This window comes from Rattus norvegicus, chromosome 6 (genome assembly GCF_036323735.1).
Source record: "Rattus norvegicus strain BN/NHsdMcwi chromosome 6, GRCr8, whole genome shotgun sequence".
NCBI lineage: Eukaryota > Metazoa > Chordata > Mammalia > Rodentia > Muridae > Rattus > Rattus norvegicus.
Genome location: NC_086024.1, coordinates 32,916,812 through 32,942,204, shown reverse-complemented (window position 1 = coordinate 32,942,204; position 25,393 = coordinate 32,916,812). Strand labels below are relative to the sequence as shown.

The 25,393-nt window shown below is 46.0% G+C and overlaps 3 protein-coding genes across 16 annotated transcripts in view; 1 reads left to right on the top strand and 2 right to left on the bottom strand.

Moving 5' to 3' along the window:
- Positions 1-917: 917 nt before the first annotated feature.
- Positions 918-4,301, bottom strand: Ptrhd1 (peptidyl-tRNA hydrolase domain containing 1). The gene is given in 2 exon segments (NM_001134524.1): positions 918-1,569; positions 4,040-4,301. Coding segments are annotated over 2 exon segments (423 nt in total). The 5' UTR covers positions 4,292-4,301; the 3' UTR covers positions 918-1,398.
- A 24-nt stretch (positions 4,302-4,325) lies between these two features.
- On the top strand, positions 4,326-19,078 carry Cenpo (centromere protein O). Of its 8 annotated transcripts, none has more exons than XM_063262475.1 (7): positions 4,326-4,460; positions 4,666-4,788; positions 7,144-7,310; positions 14,908-15,022; positions 15,646-15,905; positions 17,064-17,238; positions 17,909-19,078. In XM_063262475.1, exons 2-7 carry the CDS (start codon positions 4,743-4,745, stop codon positions 18,043-18,045), a joined length of 900 nt encoding a protein of 299 aa, XP_063118545.1. In that variant the 5' UTR covers positions 4,326-4,460; positions 4,666-4,742; the 3' UTR covers positions 18,046-19,078. The 8 variants fall into 8 exon arrangements, with proteins under 8 accessions (XP_063118545.1, XP_063118544.1, XP_008762768.1 ...); XM_063262474.1 differs by having other exon boundaries at positions 4,326-4,570; positions 17,885-19,078; XM_008764546.4 differs by having other exon boundaries at positions 4,326-4,570; positions 7,144-7,376.
- The window catches only part of Adcy3 (adenylate cyclase 3), a 103,573-nt gene continuing 97,210 nt past the window's right edge, over positions 19,031-25,393 (bottom strand). For 4 of the 7 annotated variants that reach the window (XM_039112876.2, XM_006239847.5, XM_006239848.5 and 1 more), the window contains exons 16-22: positions 23,910-23,994; positions 23,080-23,238; positions 22,233-22,379; positions 21,699-21,818; positions 20,926-21,049; positions 20,350-20,474; positions 19,031-19,949 (exon numbers count right to left, since the gene is read on the bottom strand). In XM_039112876.2, the coding sequence (XP_038968804.1) occupies positions 19,767-19,949; positions 20,350-20,474; positions 20,926-21,049; positions 21,699-21,818; positions 22,233-22,379; positions 23,080-23,238; positions 23,910-23,994 (943 nt within the window). In that variant the 3' untranslated portion in view covers positions 19,031-19,766. The remainder of the gene's footprint in view (positions 19,950-20,349; positions 20,475-20,925; positions 21,050-21,698; positions 21,819-22,232; positions 22,380-23,079; positions 23,239-23,909; positions 23,995-25,393) is intronic. The other 3 variants (XM_063262445.1, XM_006239850.5, NM_130779.2) reach the window with 2 other exon arrangements.

The following is a 25,393-nucleotide window of genomic DNA, read 5'->3' as shown; positions in this document are numbered from 1 at the left end:
CACATGTGTTTCATTATAGGAATAAGGAGTTGATCAATATACTCATCTTAATATTTTTAGCCTATTCCTATTTATTTATTTACTTATTTATTTACTTATTTATTTATTTATTTTTGAGACAGGATCTTGCTCAACAACAAGACCAGCTTTGAACTCAAGACATTCCCCCTGCCTCAGCTTCCCAGGTGCAGGGCCATTTCTCAAGTCCATAAGCCACAACTCCTAGCTTTCATGTTTCATATAATTCTTTCTACAGAAAAAAATTACTCCATATAAATGGTTATGGGATGGTTTTGTGCACTGTGTAATCACATGCTGATTTCTGTGCCAGAGGATCAGGTTGCAGTCCCAACATCGGCATTGTCAAGCATCTCCTGTCTTCGATGGTGCGTAAAAATTATTTTCCATCATCTCTGATTGGTTAATAAGAAGCCAATCAGCCAATAGCAGGGCAGGAGAGCAGGAGGGGGGCTTCTGATCCCAGTGACAGGGTCTCTGATGGGGACCAGAGAGAGGTGGATTCACCAGAGACTCCACCAGAGAGGGTCACCATGGGAGGTCAGATGGAGCAGCCAGGGTGAGACTAAGGTGGTGGGGTGGTAGGTCAGACCAGCATAGTTGGGTTAGAATAGATGTGACCCCCTGCCCAGCCATAGTGCAAGAAGCTTCTTAATAAAAATGCCAGGTCTCTGTGTCATCATTAAAGAACAAGGGAGGCACAGAAAAGCTCTGTTTACAATAAACTTTGCTTCATAAATGTTCAATCCATTTCTGTTGTCACATGCAAATGTTTACAGAAATATTTTTGAAAGGGTCCTGTCTGGCATGTACAGATGTTTAGAGAAGGGAATAATTCTTGGCTGGTAAGACTTTGTGAAGGTGATAAGTTAAATGAAGTTAAGTTCAGGAGAAAGGGGAAGACTAGAAGCATTCTACTATTGAGCGAGAGATGAGAGGCTGGTGACAGGGCAGCAAGGAAAGGAGAGGGAAATAGGGAGCAGGGAAGGGGCAGGGGAGGTAAGGAACCCAAAGGCAACATTTTAAACCTGAGTGAAGTCCATTATTCCTAACCAATATATATATATATATATATATATATATATATATATATATATATATATATATATATATATATATATTGTGCTTCAGCAATGACCCACAGATACTACTGGTGCTTATCAACTCTCCTCACTTGAACTTGGTGGCGATGATGATAATGATGATAGTAGCAGGTGCTTACTAATAAGGGCTTTAATTTCAATTTGTGCTGGTTCTCAAGAAACCACCCTAATTAGAAGGGAAGAGTACATGAACATTGAAAGGAATCCATAATGCATCAGGATGTAGGCCATTTGGCTCCCCAAACCCAGCTGACATTCTCTTCTACCAGAACATCAGTCACTTGAACAATCGGAACTTCTTCAAATACTGGCTGACTTCTTCCTTGGGGTATGGCCTCAGGGCAATGCAAGTGGCAATATTCTCTGGCTGCTCCAGCCACAGTGTGTGATCAACGTTCTTCTGCTGCAGGGTCTCAGCCAGCTCCTTCAAGGTGGTCTCATCGGCAGCCTACGAGTTGCAGAACACACAACACAGACTGAACAACCCATTTAGGAAGTGTCAGAGGATCACAAGAGGGTGGGAGGGCTCTGAAACTGGAGCTGTGGCTCCACCAAAGAGTGTAGGGCAGCAGCTGTGTCCACTGGTTTGCTACTTCCTTTCTTTGGGATCTTACCGAAGTGGCTAGGAAGGGACCGAGAAGGAGGCTTGATAGCCCGTTAATCAAATGCAATTTTCTTTTTCGTATTGAATTCTGGTGTATGGTATCTAGTTTCCTTACGGCTGTGTGCCTTCTGCAGCTCACCCTCATCCTTCAGCCATCCGTGACCCAGCTGACCACTGGAATGATTTCTAAAGTTACACATACCTTCCTTCTCCCTCTCTCATCAGCTCAGGCCCAAGCCTAAGTTGATGCAGGACACATCTCTCAACTACTTGATGCAAGAGGGCTCAGTCCACTGTGGGTGGTACCATCCCTAGGCAAGTGTGTTGTTGTAAAAATATAAAAAATAAAAAAGGTATCACTGTCTTTTTACCTCGCTGGGTTCGGCACCATGGTGCCCCAAGATATCTGCTAGACATCTTGGCGGAAACAACTCCTCGGTGGCCCAGTGTCTCCTGCCGCCACACACTTTGCTATACTCAAATCGTCACATAAAAGAACACACAACACAATAATCTTTGACCCAATTGGTAAGATATAATTGCCCACCTAAACATACAAAGCTCAGTACCATCCATCCCTTAAAAACATTTTTAACAACAACAAAAAAATTTGTAACAACCTGTAAAGGTACAGCATAGAATCTTAATGTCACCCACCATATTGTCCTGTCTCAGCTTCTCCCTCTCCTCTCCTCTCCTCCTTTCCATTCCAGTCTCCTCCTCTTCCTTCAAACTTCTCTCCCGCCCATCCTTCCTTCTCCTCCAATGACAGGCCTCCTTCTATGCTGTACCTGCCCCTTACCTATATTTTACAAATTCAAAGGGGAGAAGTTTCTGGTGAAGTCACATGATTCCTGAGTACAAGATTAGGCAGCTGTCCTTGGGGCAGTGGAATTAGCATCAAAATACAGATAACTCCAGGGAAAACCACAACACAAGTGGATCTTAACAGTATAAGAAAGGTAGCTGAGAGAGTCAGGGGAGCCAGTAAACAGTGTCCCTCTGTGGTTTCTGCTTCAAGATCCTGCCTTGATTTCCTGCTTTAGCTTGTCTAGATAATGGATGTAACCTGTAAGGTGTAATAAACCTTTCCTTCTCAAGTTGATTTTTTGGCCACGGTATTTATCTCAGCAACAAAAAGCAAACTAGAACGTTGTATTATGCATTCACCCTGAGGATAGCTTGTAAGATTTGTTTTTTGTTTTTTGTTTTTTTTTCCCTTCAAGTGAGTCCAGGGATAGAACTCAGGTTGTCCGGCTTGGTGGCATATGCCTTTATCCAATGAGCCACCTCACCAACCCTTTTTAATCTACCCTATTATATGGTTTTTGGTTAGCAGAATAGGATCTAAGGCCAAGAGGATCTTGACCTGGATAAAATCACAACTTTTTGAAATTCTAGGAGATCCAGAAGGCTTTCTGGTAAAGAATGTCCTATGGTCCTAACCCTTAAGAGTTAGTCCAGGAGCCAAAGGGATGGCTTAGTGTCTGGGGGATACTGCTCTTTCAGAAGACCAGTTTGGTTTCCAGTACCCACACTGAGTTGTTCACACTGCCCATAACTACAGCTGCAGATCCTACATCCTCTTCTGTCTTCCAAAGACACCTGCATTCATGCTCATATACCCCACAGACACACATGCCCACACATAATTTAAGTAATCTTTAAAAAAAAAAAAAAGTTAATCCAATGGGTATGTGTATCATCTAGACGAGAAAGCACCCCTCAGATGTAAACATGTAGGTTGTCACGACAGTCCCTTTGGCCATTGTTCTTCCATTCTCACTCCCTTGACAGTGTTTTTCTACATAACAATCTCTCTCTAGAGAAACTGGTACTATGTGGATGACAGTTATGAGACTCCAGAGCTTCTGAAAAATGTATCCCTTTTCCCGCTTTCCTGAGTGTTTCTCCTTTTAAATAAACGGCCTCTATTTCTTACTAACCATACTTATTAAGGCAGTAGTAATTTTAGGCTCGGCTTTAAAAGGCAGATTGGTGCACAGGCATAAAGGGCCACGCTTCCCCCAGCTTCGCCCTCCCAGGGATCTAAGGGACGCTGGAACAACCAGTTTCTGGTGAACCCTGTGACAGCGGGGTCTACGTCTACTCTTCACAGTCATGCTCTGCCCAGGGAAGGTTCGCTACAGAGCAGCTCAAGCCGCAGACCATTCCCCAAACTCTTAAAAGGTCCCTCCTACAATCACGCCACATGTGCTCCCGGAAGTTAAGGATTATGCCCAAGAGCAGATCTACTTCCGGCTTCGGCACCCCATCCCCTTAGCGTCCCTCCGGATACTCCACTACGCCTCACCTCGAGAACCACCTTGCGCATGCGCCCCAGCTCCCGGAGATAAGCTGCTGTGTGCGGATGGTCTCGATGAAGGTGCAAGGCTGCTGTGGCGGCGTGACAAGCCTGCGCTACCAATGCGCCCGTGGGCCAGGAAAAAGGAGCCTGAGATAGATCCTTTCGTAATACTAAGTACTGTACAAGGATCTGTGGCTCCACCCCAGAGCCTGCCATCTTCCTGATCATCAGAATGGCCGGACGCATTTTGCGTTGCATGCTGGGATTAGTGTGGAGCCGTGGGCGCCACCATGTTTTTGTACGGCGGAAGCGCAAAGCACGCTGGGATCAGCAAGTTGCGTTTTTGAAGTTGCGCTCGGCGGGAATTCTTAGAACTGGATCTTGGATCTTGAGCGGGGAAGCGTTGATGAGAAATCAAGACCCAGTGGTAGACCGATTAGCATTAATGTACAGCTTCTTTGGGTATTTGAGGAAGCCCGGCTGGACCGTAGTGGCCACGGCGGTGAAGTAGGCGTGGACAAGGCTGACCAGTACCAGGCAAAGGAGAACAGCGGGGACACTTTGCTTGTCTGGGAACTGTCAGGCAATAGTGGCAATAGATTGATGATTCGCGTTTCTTTTCCTGTTTACAGTTAAGATCGTTCGGGTCCATGTTAAACCTGCCCTGTCCGTCCACTTGAGAAAAAGCACTTGAGAACCCTAAGAGAAGATGGAATCTGCAAATTCTTTGTGTCCAGGCACAGAGTGTAAAGGAGGTATTAAAGGGTTGGCCTTTCCCTTACCACAGTAAGATCTCTCTTTCCAGACTATTACGAAGGAAGGGCCACTGTAGGGCTGTAACTTTGGTGATAAAATATGGATTTTATTCAGGGCTCTACCTTTATAAATATTCTGTTTTAGACACATTACAATTCTGCCTCACTTTCTCCTTTAAAAAAAAAAGTGAGGTAATAAACAACATGTGGGTTGAAATTGTTACTAAAAAACTAAAAGATTGGGGCTGGAGAGATGGCTCAGCGGTTAAGAGCACCCGACTGCTCTTCCAGAGGTCATGAGTTCAATTCCCAGCAACCACATGGTGGCTCACAACCATCTGTAAGGAGATCTGATGCCCTCTTCTGGTGTATCTGAAGACAGCTATAGTATATATAATAAATAAATTAAAAAAAAAAAACTAAAAGATTGATGACTTGTTAAAAAAAAAATGCTGCAATCAGGTGTAACCCACAACTCTAGAACTAAATTACTATGTAATCCCCAGTTTGCCTGGAACTCACCGTGCTCCTCTGCCTCTCTCTTCTGTGTGTCATCACACCAGGGTAAGCTAAGTGATGAGTGAAAGGTTTTGAATAATCATCAGACCTCCACAGGTCAATTATTCTTCAGTTCCCTTGTCATCTCTTCAATCCAAAAGATTGAAACATTTAGTTATGATCATGTGGGTCTTCTCTTTCTGCTTGTTAATTACCGCCATTTATTGTGTGAATGTGGAGAGGAACTGGAAACAGCAGAGAGATGTGATAACTGCTGTCTAAAGCTCTTAAGGAAATAGGTCAGGAGTCGGAAACCGTGAGAGACCCAAGTGAAATACCGTGGTGATGCCTACTGTGGGAATCTCTTGACCTTACGGAAGTTTGTGTTTTTAGACATTTTTTATTGATTTATGTATGAGTACACTGTAGCTGTCTTCAGACACACCAGAAGAGGGCATCAGGTCCCATTACAGATGGTCGTGAGCCACCAGGCGGTTGCTGGGAATTGAACTCACGACCTCTGGAAGAGCAGTCAGTGCTCTTAACCACTGAGCCCGTCTCTCCAGCCCCAAGCTTTTTGTTTTTGTTTTGTTTTGTTTTTGTTGTTTTTTTTTTTCTTTTTTTCGGAGCTGGGGACCGAACCCAGGGCCTTGCGCTTGCTAGGCAAGCGCTCTACCGCTGAGCTTCGGAGCTGGGGTCCAAACCCAGGGCCTTGCGCTTCCTAGGTAAGCGCTCTACCACTGAGCTAAATCCCCAGCCCCTTGTTTTGTTTTTTAAAGGAGATATATACTAATAATTTGATGTCTAGCCTTGGCTGGGTGGTGAATGAGCCAGGTCTGTCCCAAGACAAATAAAGAACAGATTTCTGTGTATGTCTATTCTTGTGAACCCTGCAAAGTAAATACTCAATCTGCTTAAGGAACCTGATTACACGAGGTGAAGCATCGTTCTTCTCCAGGGAGAGTCCATCTGGGTTGTGGGAGAGCATGGAGAATCGTGCTTTTCCACTCTAGACTTGTGCTTCTGTGATAAGCAGGCTTAGATGAGATGCAGCTGCCTACAAAGCAAGCAATGGGCAGATCAGGAGTCTTGTTCTCCTCAAGTGAGTGCACTAATCAGGGCGTGTTTCCACACCAGCGTTCAGCAGGGAGGTTGATCAGCTCTGGTTTGGTTGTTCAGGCCTATGGTTTCATAAATTTATGGCAGAACTAGTTGTGTCAGTGCATGCCTTTGATCCCAGCATTCTGGGCAGAAGCAGATGGATCTCTGTGAGTTCAAGGACAACCTGACCTATGCAGTGAGTTCTGGGCCAGACATGTAGGAAAGACCATCTTAGTAAATAAATAAATAAATGCATTAATTAATTGTTAATTTGGCCTATTTGTATGTGCTGTCTGTGGTGATGACTGTTTCTGGTTGTCAGTTTGATGGGTCAATGAAGAAGGACCCTCAGCTGTTGAGGAATTCACTCATAGATTGGTTGATGGGCAGTTCCTTTAGGGCATTTTCTTGACTGCTAATTAATGGAGGAGCGCCTAACCCATTGTGGGTGGAACCATCCCAGGCAGGTGGCCCTGGGGTGGATAAAATACAAACTGAGCAAGCCAGCAGCAAGCAGTGTTCCTCAGCCATCTGCTTTAGCTCCTGCTTTACGCCTGTGCCCCGACTCCTCTTCACGGCAGACTGTAACCTGCAAGGTGAAATAGGGCTTCTCCTCCCTGACTTGCTGCTTTTGGTCAGCGTTTAGCACAGCAAACTGCTCCTTTTTGGAGCACGCTTTTTGCCAAAGTTAAACCTTTGTCTGATTATGAAGGGTGTTTATTTGTCTGTTTGTTTGTTTGTTTTCTCTTTCTTTAGGTGTTTTAGCTCACCTGGAAAGACTAGAGGCTCAAATGAACAGATCGAATAGAAAGTCTGAAGAACCAACAGTTCGTGAAAAGGAAAGTTCTCTTAGAACCAAGATTCGAGAACTGCAGCAACAGCGAGATAGGCTGAGGGTGGAAGTGAAGCAGTGGCGAGCCAGAGTGAGTAGAAAGGCCAGGTTGGCTCTACCGGGTCCGGAAGATCAGCCACAATCTGGGAATCTTAGGGTCAGTAAACCTGGATCATGTGCTTGCCTTGAGATCAGACCAAATTGATTTCAAGTCTTTGACTCATCAAATAATCAGACCTGTAAAGATGTTGCTAAGAGTATCAAGTACTAGCCACACAGTGGTTGTGCACACCTTTGATCCCAGCACTCGAGAGGCAGAGGCAGACAGATCTCTGTGAGTTCGAGGCCAGCCTGGTCTATAGAGCAAGTTGAGGAGAGCCAGGGCTTATACAGAGAAACAACCAACTACTAATTGTCAGGTGGATGAGGAGGCGGGTGAGTTCTTGGTGTTCTTTGTAACAAGTCCCCTTGGCCTTCTCTCATAGACACCTGAGTCTGGTTCCTCAACCTCAGCAGATCTGAGCCGTTTATAATTTTACCATTGGTGCCAATGTTCCGTTACCCAATCTCAAAATTTCATAGCGCACATTGGCCAGTCCTTCGTTCTGGTTTCCCAAATGAAGCTGAGGTCCAGTCAGCAGATCTGTCAAATGTTCCTTTCGGTTGTCTTTGTACCTAGAGTCTCTTCTGCTATGCATTAAACATTATCAACACAAGTGGTAAGTACTTACCAGATGGCTTGGATCTGAGGAGAATGACAGTTGTTTGGGAGTTTGGGATCTCTTAATATTTCCATTTTTTTCACTAAATTCTTTAGGGCCAAGAACATGTTACAAAATGTTACATCTTCTCCCTGCCCAAAGGCAGTCAGTAACCACTCCCATGATGCCATCATCACCCATAGGGCTAGCCTTCCTGCCTTCTCCTTCCCTTCCTTCCCACTCTTCCTCTTTTCTTTAATTTGCTTTTTAGTGAAGTAAAATATGTAATGTGAAGAAGCTAATGAATGTCTTAAGGGAATACAAGCAAATGAAAAAGGCAGGCTATTACCAGGGTTGTCCTTTTGCCTCCTGGTAAGCATGTCCTTCAGTGTAGCCACGGATCCAGCTTCTGTCACCAAGAATGGTCTTTATCTGTTTCTGAGCATTGTTTTAAATCTTGCTACTTAGCCAGGCCCAAACTCACTCTAACCCAAGCTGGCATAGACCAAACAGCTGGTCTTCCTGCTGTCTCAGCCTCAAGAGTGTCACCATACCCTGAACTCCATACCGCTGTATAGTGTGAACCCTTGTGTCTGGCTTATTGTGCTGAGAGGTACAGTCTGTGCAGACACATTCACGTCACTATTGCTGCTCCACAGTTCTGTTTCATGACCTTTACAATTGACCTGTTCTGTGACAGCCATGTGGGTGGTTTGGGTTATTTCACTTTGGATTCATTATGAGGATTGCTGCTGTGACATTCTTCTAGGACATGGACATGAGTAAAGTGCATGTGCCCGTTTTATGTCCCCAGCAGTAGCTAGTGAGCGGCTCCCATTGTTCTGCAACTTCACCAGTGCTTGGCGTCGTCAGTTTTAAGTTTCTCATTATGGTAGGACTGAAATAGTTCTTACTGTGGGCTTCATTTGCGTTTGACTTTCCTCTTGTCATCCTCGTAAACAGTGAAGTGTCTGCTGTTTTTTGTAATTGTTGCATGGTATTTACATAATTTTATTAAGTGTTACTGGTAATCCAGAGAGAATTTGAAGTATACAAGAAATGGAGGTTATATGCAAGTCTCTGGCCGTTTTGGCAAGGGACTTGAGCATCAGTAGATTTGGGTACCCAGAGTGGATCCTAAAATCAATCTCCCTTCAGGGCTATGTGTTAGAATCTTGAGAATTTCAAGTATTTGTTCAAGGCCTTTGAGACAGACAGACAGACAGACAGACAGACAGATGTCATCAGTTAAGAGTTTTTTCTTTACATATTTCGGGTTTGAGTTCTTCCCTTTAGACTGTGGCTTGCCTTCCATTTCTGTACATGGAGATCATTTTGAAACTTAGCTCTGTGTTTTTGTTTCATAAATCCTCATCTAACACCACGATGGTGGTATTCTGTACAATTTAACACCTCGTAGTCTTTCAGAGATAGTCTTTCTAGAATAGATTTCTGTGTGTGTGTTGTCTCATCGAATGGTAGTTGGTTGTTTCTAGATTGTTTGGTTCCATTGGTCTGTTAAACAGTGACCTTATTTTTTGAGGGCCAGGTATTTAGTCTGTGATGTGCATGGCGATGTGAAAGATGGGCATGGTGCGAGCTTTAAACCTCACTTAACAAAAGAAAAGATCCTGTCTACCGTGGCGGCACAGGCCTTAGAATGCCAACGCTTGGGGAAGGTTAAGGAGGAACGATCCAGAGTTCAGGTTCAGCCTGGGCTATAACAATACAAACAATAGGTTACCCCTCAAGTGTTTTATTCTGTCTTTTAGATGTTTTTCCTAGTTGAGTGTTTTGTTGTACAGATCTACATTTGAAGGCTGGATATGGTGCACATCTTTAATCCCAGCACTCTTGAGGCAGAGGAAAGTGGATCTCTGAGTTTGAGGCCAGCCTGATGTACATAGTGAGTTCCGGGACAGCCAGGGCTACATAATAGACCCTGTCTCAAAAAGAAAAGGAAGGAAGGAAAGAAAGAAAGAAAGAAAAAAAAAGATTCTTTCCATTTTATATTTGGAGTCTAGAGATCAGTTTGAATGTCATTTTCATTCATACTTTAAGGATGTTATCTGTTATCTCTAGGCCCATATTTTCATGATTAGGCATTAGTCTTATTAAGTGATATTCTTGTTTGAATTTGCTTGCTTGCTTTTCCACAGTTTAATGTTCTCTGTCTTTGGTATGTGACAGATTTATGCCATAATGTGGTCAGGTGCGGTGTTCTTTATTTTAGTACTTGAAGGTTTTCTTTTATTAAAAATGTGACCATTATCATTTCAAGTAATGTATCAGTGGCATTCTTTATTATATTTCTGGGATTCCCATGAATACTGGGTTTTTTAGTTAGTTTGTTCTTGTCTTCCTGTAACATATCTATACTGATTTTCCAATCTTAAGTTTTGCATTGATGCTTGTTTTAATGAATATAAAAACATGCCTGTTTCATTTAACTACCGTTTCATTTCTTTTTTTAAAACTTATTCTTCTTTCATATTATACCCCACTGCACTTTCCCCTCTGTCCTCTCCTCCCACTTCCCCTCTCCACACCTCCCCTCTTCCCTAGATCCACTCCTCCATTTCCCTTCAGAAAAGGGCAGACCTCCCAGGGATATCAAGCAAACACAGAATATAAGCTTGCAGTAAGACTAGGCACAAACACTCATATTAAAGCTGGAGACAGCTCAGTAGGAGGAAAAGGGTTCCAAGAGCGGACAATGGAGTCAGAGACGGCTCCCACTCCCACTGTTAGGAGTCCCACAAGAGCATGAAGCTACAGAACTGTAACAAGTATGCACAAGGCCTAGGTCAAACCCACACAGGCTCCATGGTATCTGCTTCAGTCTCTGTGGGTCCCACTTAGTTGACTCTGTGGGCAATGTTCTTGTGTCCTTGGCCCTTCTACCTCCCAGAGTACTTCCTCCCCTTCCAGAGCATGTTTGGCTGTGGGTCTCTGCATCTCCTCCTGTCTGTTGCTGGATGAAGCCTCTCTGACGAGGATTATGCTAGCTTCTGATCTTCGAGTACAGCAGAGTATCATTAGGGGTCATTTCATTGAGGTTTGGTTGGTTGGTTCTATCCTAGGTCTCTGGGCATCCAGACTCTGGTTCCTGGACCTCTAGATAGTGTCAAGTGTGGGCTCCCTTTTACAGCATGGGCCTCAAGCTGGGCCAGTCAATGGTTGGCTGCTCGCACAATTTCTGTGCCACCTTTACCCCAGCACATCTTGCAAGCAGGATAAATTGTAGGTAGAAGGTTTTAAGACTGGGTTGGTGTCCCAGTGGACAGGGCCTGGTTACAGGACATGTCTGATTCCGGTTCTGTATCTCCTGTTGCTAGGATTCTTCACTAGGGTCACCTTCAGAGATCAATGGAAATTTCCATTGCAGTAAGTTTCTACCTTGAACCCAAAATGCCCCCCAGTTCCAGTTGTCTCTCCCAGTACTCTCTCCCTTCATCCTCCCAATATATTTTATGTTATTTGTGGCTATTGTGAAGGGTATTGTTTCCCTGATTTCTTTCTCAGCCCATTTGTTGTTTGTAGGAGGGCTACTGAAATTTTTTTTGCTTTTTGAGCTAATCTTGTATCCAGCCACTTCACTGAAGGTGTTGCTAACTGGTAGGATTTGGGAGTATCACTTGTGTATACTACCATATCATCTGCAAATAACAATATTTTGACCTCTTCCGTCCCAATTTGTATCCCCTTGATCTCCTTTAGTTGTCTTACTGCTCTAGCTAGATTTCAAGCACTGTATTGAATAGATGATGGAGAGTGAACAACCCTGTCTTGGTCCTGATTTTAGTGGAACTGCTTTGAGCTGCCCTCCATTTACTCTAATGTTGGCTATGGGCTTGCTGTATGCTGCCTTTATCGTGCTTACGTTTGTCTCTAGTATCCCTAGTCTCGCCAAGACTGCTGTCACGAAGGGGTGTGGATGTCAGAAGCTTTTTCAGCATCTATGAGATGATTTCAGGTTGTTTACATTGACATATCGAACCATGCCTGCATCTTTGGGATGAAGCCTGCTTGATCATAGTGAATGATCTCTTTGATGTGTTGTTGGATTTGGCTTGCAAGTATTTTATTGAATATTTTTGCATCAATGTTCATGAGGGAAATTGGTCTGTAATTTTCTTAGAGTCTTTGTGTGGTTTGAGTTTCAGAATAACTGGCCTCATAAAATGAATTTGGCAATATTCCTTCTGTTTCTATTTTGTGGAATAATTTGAGAAGTATTGGTACTAGTTCTTCTTTGAAAGTCTGGTAGAATTCTGTCCTAAAACCATCTAACCTTGGGGATTTTTTTGTTTTGTTTTGTTTTGTTTTTTTGTTTTTGTTTTTGGTTTGGTTTGGTTTTCTTGGTTGGGAGACTTTTAATGATAGGGTTATAGGTCTGTTTATATTGTTTAGTGATCTTGATTTAACTTTGGTAAGTGGTATCTATCAAGAAAATTGTTCATTTCTTTTTTTCCAACTTGTAGAGTGACTGACATAACCTCTGGTAGAACATCAGAGTTGGAAGCGGGACTTCCTGGCAGTTAACGTGGTCTTTGGTCCAGCAGAGCTTCTCTGTTCTGACGGCATATCCTGCACCTCTCCACTGACAGGGCTCACCTGAGCGGCAGTTATCTGCCCATAGAGGAATGGGGACTTGGTAGTGGGAAGGCGGGAAGGGTTGGTTTGGGGTCTTTGGAATCTGAATGGAGGATGTGGAAGGGTTCTAAGGTGGACCTCTTACCTGTTATGACAGGCGTGGCCTACACCCGAGCCTAGATGTCTACCTCACCTTTTCTTTTTTCTTTTGTTTGTTTGTTTCAAAGATAGGGTTTCTCTGGGTAGCCCTGGCTGTCCTGGAACTCTTCTCTGGTCTCAAACTCAGAGATCTGCCTCGAATGCCAGGACTAAAGGCAAGTTCCACCACCACCCACCTGGCTAATCGCCTTTTCTTAATAATTGTTTCTTTTTTTAAGTTTCCAATTATTATAATAAAGGATCTCATTACATCTTCATACACATATGTAATGTTACTCCTATTACCTTCCCTGCTCCATCCCTTGTCCCAGCTTGTCCCCCTTTTCCTTTCACAGTTTTTTGTTTTGTTTTATAAGGTAGTGACCCAGTGGTTTTCATTGGGTTGCTTATTAGGGTTTGCTTACAGGACAGGAATATCAGCACCTTGCCAGTGGCTATGTCCGAGGAGGAAGTGTTCTCTCATTGTTAACAGCCCGTAGGGGGGAATCTGTGAGCCCTCTTCCTTCCATGATAGGATATCTTTTCTGAGACAGGGTCTTGTGATATAGCCCTGGCTGTCCTGGAACACACACTATGTAGACCGGGCTGGCCTCAAACTCACAGAGATCTGCCTGCCTCTGCCTCCTGAGTGCTGGGATTAAAGGTGTGTGCCACCATGGATGGCTTATCTCTCCTTTTGGTATGTGTGTTAGTTTCTATTGTGAGCCATCATGACCAGAAAGGACTTGGAGGGGAAGGGTTTCTTTCTTACAGCTTTCCATCTATAATGAGGGAAATCTGGGCAGGCACTGAAGCAGATGGAGGAGCTGATTACTGGCTTGCTCTCTATACTTAGTCTGCTTTGTTACACAACCCAGGACCACTTGCTCTCCAAAGTTGTGGGCTAGGTACCACCCACAATGGCTAGGCCCTCTCAAATCAGTCGTTAATCAAGAAGTTTCCCCACAGACTTGCCTCCAGTCAATCTGATGGGGACATTTTCTCAACTGAGGCTCCCCTTTCAGATGCCTCTAGAACAATGGTTCTCACCCTTCCTACTGCTGCCACCCTTTAATACAGGTCCTCATGCTGTGCTGACTCCCAACTGTAATATTATTTTTGTTGCTGCTGCATAGCTGTAATCTTGCTACTGTTATGAATCATAATATAAATATCTGTGCTTCTGATGGTCTTAGGCAACCCCTAAGGGTTGTTCAGCTTCAAAGTGTTCTCAGCCCACAAGTTGATAATCCTCTGCTCTAGCTTTTGTCCAATTGACAAAAAAAAAGTTAATTGGATCGTATGCTTGGTAATGTTTTTCTTAGTCAGTGATGAGCTTGAGAAAACGGTTAGCAGGGTTCTGAGCTGTGCTGTCTTCCTCCAGAGACTTCAGTTTTGTTCCCCACCCCCACCCCAGCAGGCAGATAGCACATGGCTGCTTGGGTGGTCTAGGGTGCAGCCCTTCTCCAGTCACAAGTTTGGAAGTGTTGGGGACAGGTCTGTAACCATGAGCAGTTTCTTTTTATGTCATTTCTTAACCCCAGCCACACACGTGCAGTTCTGGACTTGGCATGTGCCAGACTGTATGCAGATGTGGGCTTCCTTTCTTGTGGGATCTTGGCCACTGTGGTAGCAGTGGTTCCCTTGAAAGTAGGCCTTGGAGTGCAGATCAGCAAGTGCTCTGAGGGAGGGGAGAACTTCAGGAAAACAAACTTCTTCAAAAGCTTTTCTTTCTTTTTCTTCTCAGTTCTGTTTGGATTTTAAAAATACCTTCAGGTGGTTTTCTGTTTGCTTATTTCATTTGGGTAGTCCATTCAGCTCAGACTTATTCTCTGAAGAAAAGGTAGCCTGGTAGTGTCTGTTGGGCTGTAACAAGTTCAAGTCTTGGGGGGTCCTGGCTCACAAAACCCTACAGTCTGGCTGAGAACAGCCTTTCTGGATTTACCACAGCCGTCTGTCTGGTCCACCCTGTGCTCCTCCTAGACTTCGTTCTCACCTTTTCTTGTTCCTCTTCGGTCTTCTCCAGGGCCATCGAATCCTGGTTTATTAGCTAGCAGTTCTGCTCGCGATTCCTCACAGCATGGCCCACATCCTCTCTCTGCTGTACATGTCAGCACCCTGTGAGGTTTCAGTCACGGAAACACCAATTTCTGATGCCTTACAGAATAAACTGCCTTTACTGCTACTCAATCAGATGGTGGCAAAGACTGTGGTACCCCTGTTGTAACCACATATTTGCTATGTATCTTGTAGGTTAAAGAATCTTCTGCCAAAGAAGACTCAAGCAAAACCACGCTTAGTGAACAGGAAGTTCTGGAAAAGCAGTGGAGAAACCTGAAAGCCATTCTGCAGGCATATCGATTTACAGGTAGGACATTGTTCTCATCTGATTGGTCATGAGTTGGTCAGCTAGCTCTGTTACCAGTGCTGGACGAAGTTCCTCAGAACTTACTTACACAAACTGCCGTGCTGGTTTGTAGGCCTGTCTGCCTGTAAGCTCTGCCCCTTTAGACAGTAAAGGATGGGTGGTTGGCGGCTTGCTAGAACCATTTCTCCTCACAATCATTTGCTAGACCCTCTGCTAGAACTTTACTGCTTGCCTGAGTTATAGTCGTGGTTAGAGTTTGAACTTCAGATCTCTGTTTCATCATAAGTAGTAATTTGTTCTTCACTGTGCCACAGAGAACTGTGGGGAAAACTGGGGACTCACAAAAACTGTAACTCAGGGAATAAAGAATCCATAGAGTAAAAATTTTTAATTTTTTCTTAATTTGATATCTGGGGTATCTTCTTACTTCCCCCATCCATCTGTAATTTTAACAGTTTAGGCTCCTGTGAACCAGTCAGGAGGAACGTATGGTGTCGCCCACTCGAGCAGTATTTGTGCATAGTGTCTGTATACTAAGCCTTGTACAAGGTTACCGGAATGCCCAGACGGCAGCCCAGGACCTCTGTCTGACATCTGAGAGGTGTTGCTTACTGTTTGCCTAGGGCTCAGCGGGAAGTTGACCAACCGTAGAGTCTGTGTGTACATCAGCACCGCCTTTGAGGGGAACCTACTAGATTCCTACTTTGTGGACCTCGCCATAGAGAAACCACTCCGGATTCATCACCATTCCATCCCAGCCTTCATCCCTCTGGAAAAGATAGCCACAGCATACCTACAGACTGACGTTCAGCGCCTCCTGTTTAGTCTCTCGGAGTACCTAAATGCCTACGTGGGAAGGAAGTATCAGGCAGACCAACTTGAGGTATTTGTGTAGGGATTTTTGTGTCTAATTTTATTATTTATTATTTATTATTATATGTTATTGCCCATGACAGACTTCAAAGGAAGACAAAGGAGCATGCTTTCTTAAAGAAGAAAGCACATTTATTTTTGAGACAGAGTTCTTTAATTCTAGCTATACAGCTAGAATGTGGCCCAGTGTGGTCTTGAACTTGGGCCAATATACCTGTCTCTACCTCCCAGATGCTGGGATTACAAGTGTTTGCCAACATGGCTGGTTTTATTTTTAATATATTTATTTTTGGCAAGGTTGGAGACTGAAGGCCCTGTGCATGCTGGGAAAGCACTCTGCCACTGAGCTATGGCCCCAACCCTGACGTTTCCTAATGCTGAGGCAGAGTCTGTCCATTACCCTTCTTTACTCTGGTTGGTTGGCTGGCTGGCTGACTGACTGACTGGTTTGAAATAGGTGTTCACTCTGTAGCCCATGCTGGCCTGGAACTTACTGTGATGTCGCAGCCACTCTCAGACTCCAGAGCAGTCTCCTGCTGTGGCATCATGGGTGGTTATGGGCCTGTGTCACCATACCCGGCCTGTCCACTCACTTCCTGGTACTTGTTTCTTACCTAGAAGAGATTTCCCTCTCTTCCTTTCCCACCCTTCCGCAGCTCTCAGTGATGCTGAAGAGCAGGTCCTGTTCTAGGGTCACCGTCCTAATGGGGATCCTCACACTTTCGTCACAGCACGGACAGTTTCCATGCTGTTAATGCAGCATGGATTCTGAACTCTGATGCTCTGTGTGCAGTGCTGTGCTGAACATAGGTGTCCAGTTCCACAGAGGACTGGTAGGACTCCTGAACTCTGGCTGCCTTCTTAGGGTGGAAACCCTAGAAGTAAATACAAAGAAAATAAACGACTCTGTAGCTGAGCAGCTCTACCTCTATCCAGGCATCAGCTAAACAGAGTGTCTTTCCACACGATAATTTCAGTGAAACTTGGCAGAAATGCTATCTCCTGCACCTGTTCCTTGACCATCCCCTGGAAGTGCTTCCTGCCAGACTCTTGATGGCCCTTTTGTTTCAGGAGACAAAGTGTTGTGTGGGGTCAGGCTAGAGGGTTCGCCCCATACCTCAGGGTGCCTCTGGAACAGTAATCACCCTCTCCACCCTTCCCCCGGTAGAGTGACTTCTGCGCTTTCCTCACGGGACCTTTGCAGAGAAGCGCCCTGTGCAACTTGCTGTCATTCACCTATAAAGTGGAACACGGGACCCAGGCCTTCTCCTTTAGTGCCAGGTTGCTGTATGAGGACCTCACAGCAGCTCTTCCCACAGGAGTCACTGTGACAAGGCCAGCAGGTATGAGGAACGAAGCCTCACTGAAAAGTTTACATGTTCTGTCTAGTTCAAGCAATTGGAGTGGAGTATGTGGGATAAGATCAAGTAGACCACTGGGAGCCCTCTGTTCACATACTAGAAATTTACCAATTTCTACAGTTTCTACAGGTTTTTCTCTTTGTAGATGTTAAGTATCATAATCTTAGTTTTCCCTATCCCTTTCCTTTCCCAGATCGGCCAGAATGCTCTCATTAATTACAATTAAATTTCACAGGCATGTGCTCCCCACCCCAAGACAGAACACTGAGGCAGAGTGCTGGGATTCTCTGGGATGGGGTTAGCATACACTGAGTACTCTAGGGTATATTCTCTAGGTGGCAGGTGGTCAGGGCTGCCAGGACACTTTGGTGTCCTCTTGCCTAGAGGTACCATAATAATCTGACATGGGCAGTAGTGGGGGTGGAGGGCAGTATTCTGACGATGCCACAAGTTGCACACCCACAGGTTTTAAACTGTCCATCTCTGTCTATATTTTTCTAAGTTCCTGTTCTCTGAATAACCCTGGTGAGGCATCCTCTCTAGAGCTAAAGACAAAAAATAAAAAGTCAGGTGGGTCCAGAAGAGTGGCGGTCTGAGTTCTGACTCCCTCCTCTGGTTGCATTAACAGGCTTGACAGACTCTCTTCCTTTAGGTGTGGAAGCATCGTCCCCTCATTGGGAAGAGCACAGAGCATCCCATGAAATGCTCTTCCGTACCAAGACCCTGCACCAGGCGTTTGCTTCATTTTCCAAAGAGACAGAAATGCTGCATTTGAACCTGGTCTCCTGAAAAGCTTTCTCTGTTTGGGACCATCTAAAGTGAGCACACTTGTGCTGCCTGCAATCAGGACCTGTCAGCAAAAGCTGTTGGGAGAGCTTGCGTGGGTACCACTGTAAGAACAGATACCCACGTCCTGGGAATCACCAGGAGCCTGTGTGTAGACATAGACAAGTCCATGTCTGTAGGCACTGGGTGATTCAGACAGTCCTCCATGATTGCCTGTTCACTCGGTACAGTGCTCCAGAGTTGTCTCTTCCTCCTATAAGTACCAGTGTTGATTTGACCGTATGTATATATATTCTTGCTGAAAATCAGCTAAAATGGGGGTAACTGAAGACATTTCATAAGCATCTCTAGCTTTGGTGGGAGCCATCAATCTCTGGTAGGGCTTATAGTTAAGAAGGGGAAGAACTTTTTAGTCTAGGGTTTGGAGCAGCATGTTCTAGGCCACTCTTTGGTGAGAGGCAGTATTTTTATACTTGGGGTTTCTGTATACTTAGTATTATTTCCTATAACAATTGGGCAGAGAACGGAATGCATGAAGTCACTTTCAGGACGCACTGTTGGAAATATGCACATCGATGAGGGGAGCCTCCCCGTCATGTCTCCCTCCTGCATGCTCCAGGCATGGCTGTGATCTTCCCACTTCCTAGACACTTTAATACGCCTTTTCTCTTCAACCATGGGGCTGTGGTGTGCAACATGTACTGTTCCTCAGCTTAGGGCTTCTTGACATCGTTAGGCCTGTCTGCTAGTCACGTTCTGCCGTTACAATTCCTTCCCTTCCTCTGCTAGTCCCAAATAGGATCGCTATTCCACAGGCCCAGCTTTTGGGCTTCACTCTAAATTAGCTGCTCCCTAGAAATCTCCATGTGAGGGAGCTCCGGCAAACTCCCTGAAGAATGCATGGATGGTAAGCCAGCATGGGTCCCCCTGACAGAGGTTTGGGGTGGGAAGTCTGTGTCACAGTAACAGAATTGCCACAACAGTCCCATCAAGTTGAGTAAAGCTTTTAATAAAACAGTCCTGTTCTTTATCAACACCTGCAGATTCTCTGTTAAAGCAGTAGCAAAGGCGACTGTAGCAAGAGCTCAGAAGACAAGGCAATATTGGAAAGTTGTTTTTTGAACAGGTTAAAAATATAAATGTAGAAGATCTGTTTATATATTTTTTTCTTTCAGAAATAACCCCCCTTCCCAACCAGGTGAAAGGAAATATTGCACTTTCTGCTCTCGTGACTAAGGTGACACGGGGGTTCCAGAAGAACCTTTCAAGATTATCAGGAACATCGGGGTAAGGGCCATTGACTTAACTAGACAGGAGGGCGCAGCCAGGCGCCGAGCCTTCTCGGCCCTGAGCCCAGCCTGTGCCCCCACCCTGCAGCACAGGCAGCTTCATCCCACATCTGCTGGCATCCTGCTCACAGTGGCTGTGGCCTCTCTAGGGGTGAAGGGCTGAGCTGGAACAAAGGCTCTGGAAAGGCTGCTCCAGTACTATGCCTAGACCCCTGCTTTGGGGAAGCTACAGGCACACTGAGGAGTAGGAATAGCCACGCTCAGAGCTCACAGCCACACAGGGAGGCTGGAGGAAATCTGAAACCTAAAGTCTATGGGAATGTGCACTTCAACAGTTGGGAACCCCGGGACTCGGTCGTTTGCCCTTTCCCAAAGCTTTTCTCTGCTTCCAAAATGTCTCCCTTCCAGTGTGGACCGCTGTGGAGCCAGGGCTGTTCAGGGGTTGTCCACCACTTGGTGGGGCAGTGTAACAGAGGAGCCATTGGGGAAGGCAGCTGGCCTGTCCCGCCCCTTTAAGAAAAAGGTCAGAAGCTCCCCTTTGCCCTTCACAAAGATGGGTCCTCGCCTCACAAAGCGGAAGCCATACTCTCGAAGGATGACCTGTGTCTCTTCTACCACCTGCACATGGAGAACAGAGACAAAGTTAGAGAAAGCCAGGATGGTAGGAAAGAAGGGTTTTTTGTCAGTTAGGGCTGATGGCTCCAGGTGTTGCTGCTGCTGCTTCAATAGTAGTATACATAGATAGAGTGTGTAGTACTTCCTCCCAGCCCCGCATGGGTGAGAACCACAGACGGCCACTCAAGCAACAGACTACCAAGGTTTCGAATGGACCAAAGCCTTTTCTCCCTCCAGTTAAAGCTCTCAAGGCCTCAATATATGTTACCTACTGCCAACACTGACCTGAGGCCCATATATATATGGGCCACAGGGGCTGTAATATATGGCAAAGCACCCAGGCTTCTGCTTCTGTTGCACTCCCTGCATTCAAACACATGCTCAGTTCTGGTGCTGCACATACCTGGATATTGCCCATGACCCCTGTGGATTCCATCCTGCTGGCCACATTGACCGTGTTCCCCCAGATGTCATAGTGTGGCTTCCGGGCTCCAATGACTCCAGCCAGAACTCCTCCTTTGTTCATGCCTAGTGTAGAGAGTGTGGAGCACAGCCACAAGCCAAGCTTGCATTAGCTTGCAGAAGCTACCAATTTCTCTTTCACAGACAATCATCTGACCCCCACCACAAGGCTGTGTTCCTTGTTAAACATTCCTGCACAGCTGTTTCTCAGGACTGTAGTGGCCAGCTTCAATGTAACCTTCCTGATACTTCAAACTCCTGTAAATTTGCCCAGAAGTGGTGAGGCCACTCCTCATCGTGTAGCTGGCATAAACCTTGGGAGAATCAGATGCAGAAGGGAGTCTGAACTGCCATTGGGAACAGTAGGGATGGGTCTGTCTTTATACTCTTTCATCACTGTAGATTTCTACATGGGGTCACCTCAAAGGGAGCAGAACTAAAGGTCATCTGGCTCCCCTACCATCTGCCTTTTAAGCCTCTGTTCTGCCGAGCACCCCAGCGATGGCAATGCCGTTACCTATGCGCAGCATGAAGTTGTTGAATGACTGGTTGTTGATGTTTGTAAGCGTGTCCTTCATGGCTAGTGCAAAGTCTGCCAGGTCAGCCAGGTGCTGCCAGCGCTCCTTGTCTGACTTTTCCTCCTGTGTGGAAGGAAGCACGGTAACACTGTCAGAATAACAATGAGGCATAGCTGCGACAGTGTGGGTACTCTCTTCAGGGCTAGCATGTCACCAATGCCGACAGAAGTCACGCATCTGTCTAGGGCAAAGACGGCCCAGAAGGTGGGAAGGAGGCCCTTTCTCAGTTACGACCAGTGTGCCACGTGACTGATCACAAGGCAGAGCTCTCGTTGCTGTTTTGAGTCTGGTCCTTGCTTGGTCCCTCAAGGTTGTAAGCACTTGGTGAGCACCTTCATCTTGGTTTACTTAGCCTTAATTCAGAAAGTGTCGGTGTAAAGGAAAACTAGATGATCGTTTGAGATCCATGCTTGCTTGTGAATCTCCATCAGGGAATTGCACAACAGGTTCCACAGGTCTACCCAAGCTCAGTGAAAAGGCCAGTCAACAGCAGCCAGGAGTTTCCACTGCTCCAGAACTGATACAATACCTAAACCCTTGGGGGCATGGCCCATTGGTGCTGCTGGTGGCACTGTGGGGGATGAGCCCTTCCCACAAGAATCAACTTTTCATCTGATTCTTGTTTTCCATGGGCTACGGCTGTCCATCTCTTACTCTTCTGGTCAGAGCTGCCTCTCTAGCTACTGGGTTACTTTGCTAGTTAAAGAATTACCTTGCTGGAGCTTGTAAAGCCATTGGTGTTGACATCTGGTGTGACTCCAGAAGCTGCCATATAGGTGCTGCCGATGGTTTTGATCTTGGTGATGACCCGGAATTTGGGATTGTCCAGGAGCTGCGGACAGAATTAGTAGAACTAAGGAAGAGGATTGAGTTTGTTATCAAATTTGCCTGTTTTCAAGGATCAACAATGCACCTAAGGGACACTCTCCTGCAGTGGCTTTGTTCATTCCATGCTACCTTGGCACATAAACCTCAGCCTCAGTTACCATAACTTAACACTAAGTTAAGTCTCCTTAAGTGGCCAACGTCCTAAGGAAAAGTATCCAGTCAGAGGTAAGAGAGAAGATGATCCTTAATCACACGAACTTTTCCAGGGCCATCCCAGGACCCTGCCATAGCCTTCAGACTCATGGGTTCTGGATGTCTGCAGAAGCCCAGTTAGTGTCAAAGACTCATGTGGGAAATGTGGAGAACTTGTCTTGGGATGTGATATAAAAGGAGCTAGCTCGGATTGGAGGACACTCACAGAGTCAAAATCAGAGATGATCTCATTGAGGAAGCGTAGACACTCGATGCCACCATTATTGATGCTCTCCTCAGTGTAGAAGTCGGCAAAGTTGGGCAAGGAGGCAAACATGACTCCAATCTCGTCATAAGACTGGCTGTACAGCTCCTAAAAAGAGGCAGGACTGAGCTGGGGTGCAGCACTGCTGCACAAACATAAGGGCCAGAGTTGAGTGCACTGAGGTGGAGGCCAGCCGGCTAGTCAGACTAGCAGCCCTGGCTTCTGCAAGAGACACTCCCTCCACATACTGGGGACAAGCAGTAAAGAAAAGCACCAGTGTGTCATCCTCCAGCCTCCATGTGGACACATGCATACACATACATAAACCACACGCAGAGCAGGGCCCAAGCTCTCGAGGGATGGCTGCCTGGTAGGATGGTGTACTAAGGGGTCTTCTGTTGTCCTCACACATGATGTGTGCACTCAACTATTGAACCCAACTTTGAATGATTAGAATGAGGAGCATCCTCCATGGCCTCTGCATCTGTCCCTTCCTGCCTTCCCTCAGTGATGGACTGTTTGCCTGGAAGTGTAAGTAAGTTGCTTATGGTCGTGGTGCTTCATCCCAGCGACAGAAGCCTCCAGGGAAGGTCAGTAAAATGGCCAACCACCTTGGTTTGAGAAGGTCTTATTGGCAGAAGGGGCACTCTGGTTCAGCAAGGCTCTGTAGAAGACACCCTGGGACTACCTCTTGTTGATGTTTCTGGTTAGGTCCAGCCATACTTGGACTTCAACCCCAGTTATAAAAGGCCTTTGATAGCGGGTGCTCCTTGGCAGAAAGCATAAGCTCCACCTGACATCCTCTTACCTCATCTCTCTTCTTGGAGCCCAGGAAATGGCGTGCAACATGCTCTGGCAACATGTTGGTGACCAAGGCCTCGTTCCACCGGCGCATCTCGTACACACGTTCTTTCTGGTCATGGACCTCAATCTTCCACAAGAACAGTGTCCGGGCCAGTTTCTCCACCTACAGGCACAGGTTAGGTGAGATGAGTGCTCGAAAGCCATCCAATGGAAAGATCTGGAACGGGGTATTGAGTATCGTGTGCTAACACTGGAAGGAGATCGCTAAATGACAGGCGAGCTGAGAGGAGTCACCTAATCAAAATGTTATCCCACATTTGTACTGAGGACCTGGTTCTCTTGATACAGTGGAGCTCCAAGAAGACTTTGAACTTAGTTGCAGGTCCGGGGTTGGGGGCCAGGGGCGTGGGGGTAGGGGGACAGAGAAGGCTCTGCCAGAACCAAGAGGCATCCCCATCTCTAGCAGATCCATTTGTGAAGTGCCTTGGGGAGGCTGTACTTTCCTGGCAAACCACTTGGGGGCATCCAAGCTAACTGTCCTTGTATCTTCATCTTTACTGAACAGAATTTCATTGGGGCCTTTCCCTTTCTCTCTGGCTCCAATGCTAGTGCGGCAGTGACCACCCATGCCAGGGTGAGTGCAGAGGCCTTGAGCCCTGCCTAGGGAACACTGCACATCCTGGAGGAGGGCAGAAGAAGAACCCAGGACACAGCAGAGCTGTGCATCCACTGTCGTGTTAGGTGAAGGAGCTGCTTTTCGTAGGTGCCTGTGCTTCTGAGCTCTAAGATTGCTGGCTAGGAGGCCCTTAGCACGGAAGCGGGTGTGGCACTCACGTGGCGTGAGAAGTAGTAAAAGCTCAGCATCATAACGAACATCATCACAGTCATCGAGTACTTGGAAGGCACCAGGGGCAGCCTGCTGGATAGACAAGAGCATGAAGTGTCCCTTTGCCACCCTCCAACAGGGCTGTGCTGTTAGCTATCCCTTCAGAAGCGCCCCCGCCCCCGCCCTGGCATCAGTTCCTCAGTCCAGGCTGCCCTCCCCTCCCCTCCCCGGCATGTGACTGGGGTACTGGAGTTGGAATCAGCAGCAGCCCCAGCTTCCCCGGCTGCAGGCCGTTCACATTGGGCTGCTCCTCAGACTCAGCTGCAGCACCCGACACATCCAAGCTGTAGCTATCCTGATTTTGAAGAAGAAAGAGACTCCCCAGTGGTGGGACCAGGCTGCAGTTTTGCTATGGTGTCTTTCTAACTTTAGCCATAGTTTGGTGTGGCCCTACAGCTACCTTCTGTCACTGTATACTCTGCTGCATGAAGAGTATCTGTTATGCTGGTGTCATTTGGGCTTTGTATTATGGATGATGATACTAGGGATATTCTTGTACAACTACCTTGGAGTGAGTATGTATGTATGTATGTATGTATGTTCTTTTCTAAGATGGGTATAGAAGTGGAGTTTCTGGGCTATGGGTTTTAGATTTTTGTTTGAGATAGGATCTCATGTGTCTCAGGCTGGCCTTGAACTATTGACCTCCTGCTTCCATTGTAGGTACACACCACCATTTCTAGTTTATGCAGTGTTGGGAACCCAAGACTTTGTCCATGCTAAAGCAAGCTTTCTACCAAATGAGTGTGTCTCCAACCCCCCCCCCCCAGGTCTATTCCTAACCAAATCTAAATGGCTATAACAATGTTTACCACCACCAAGAGTGTATGAGGTTACACTGAACTTAATAACAGCTTGAAAATTTTGCCAAATTGGTAGGGGTATAGTGACAGTTTCTTATGGCTTTAATTGTGTTTGGGTTTTATTTTGCTTGTCTAAATGCCCTTCACTGGTGTCCATTTAAGACTTTTTTTCCCCCTGAAATTCACTCTGTAGTCCAGGCCAGCCTTGAACTCACAGAGATTCACCTCTCGAGTGCTGGAATTAAAGATGTGCACCACCACTGTCTAGCCATTTAGACTTATTTTATGAAGGGCACATTCAACTCTCCGACTCTTCCTCTACTAGTACTGTCTTTAAAAAACAAAAACAAAAACCTCACCTCAGGGTCTGATCTAAAACTTTAGTATGCAAACATTAGGGAATATTCGTGGGGAAGACAGCCCAGGAAAGCTGATCTAGGTGGATTCCTGAGGGGAGGGCTAACCACCTTCATTCCAACTTAGCCCTCTTTCTTCGCCTCCCTGCCTGTGTGTATCCTGCTGGCCTGCTGACTGCAGCTGCCACCCACTTGAGTCTTTTCAGCTCCAGCCTCTGTGCCCTCTCATCTGCACACACATTTCTGCTCTCTGCTCCTCTGTCTCTGATGTAA

What these genes read in the sequence shown, in the direction of transcription:
- Cenpo (XM_008764544.4), top strand. Translation starts at nt 4,743, where the DNA reads ATGGAATCTGCAAATTCTTTGTGTCCAGGCACAGAGTGTAAAGGAG. An exon ending in CACAATCTGGGAATCTTAGG is followed by an intron (nt 7,377 to 14,907) that starts GTCAGTAAACCT and finishes TGTATCTTGTAG; the next exon opens with GTTAAAGAATCTTCTGCCAA. An exon ending in GCAGGCATATCGATTTACAG is followed by an intron (nt 15,023 to 15,645) that starts GTAGGACATTGT and finishes CTGTTTGCCTAG; the next exon opens with GGCTCAGCGGGAAGTTGACC.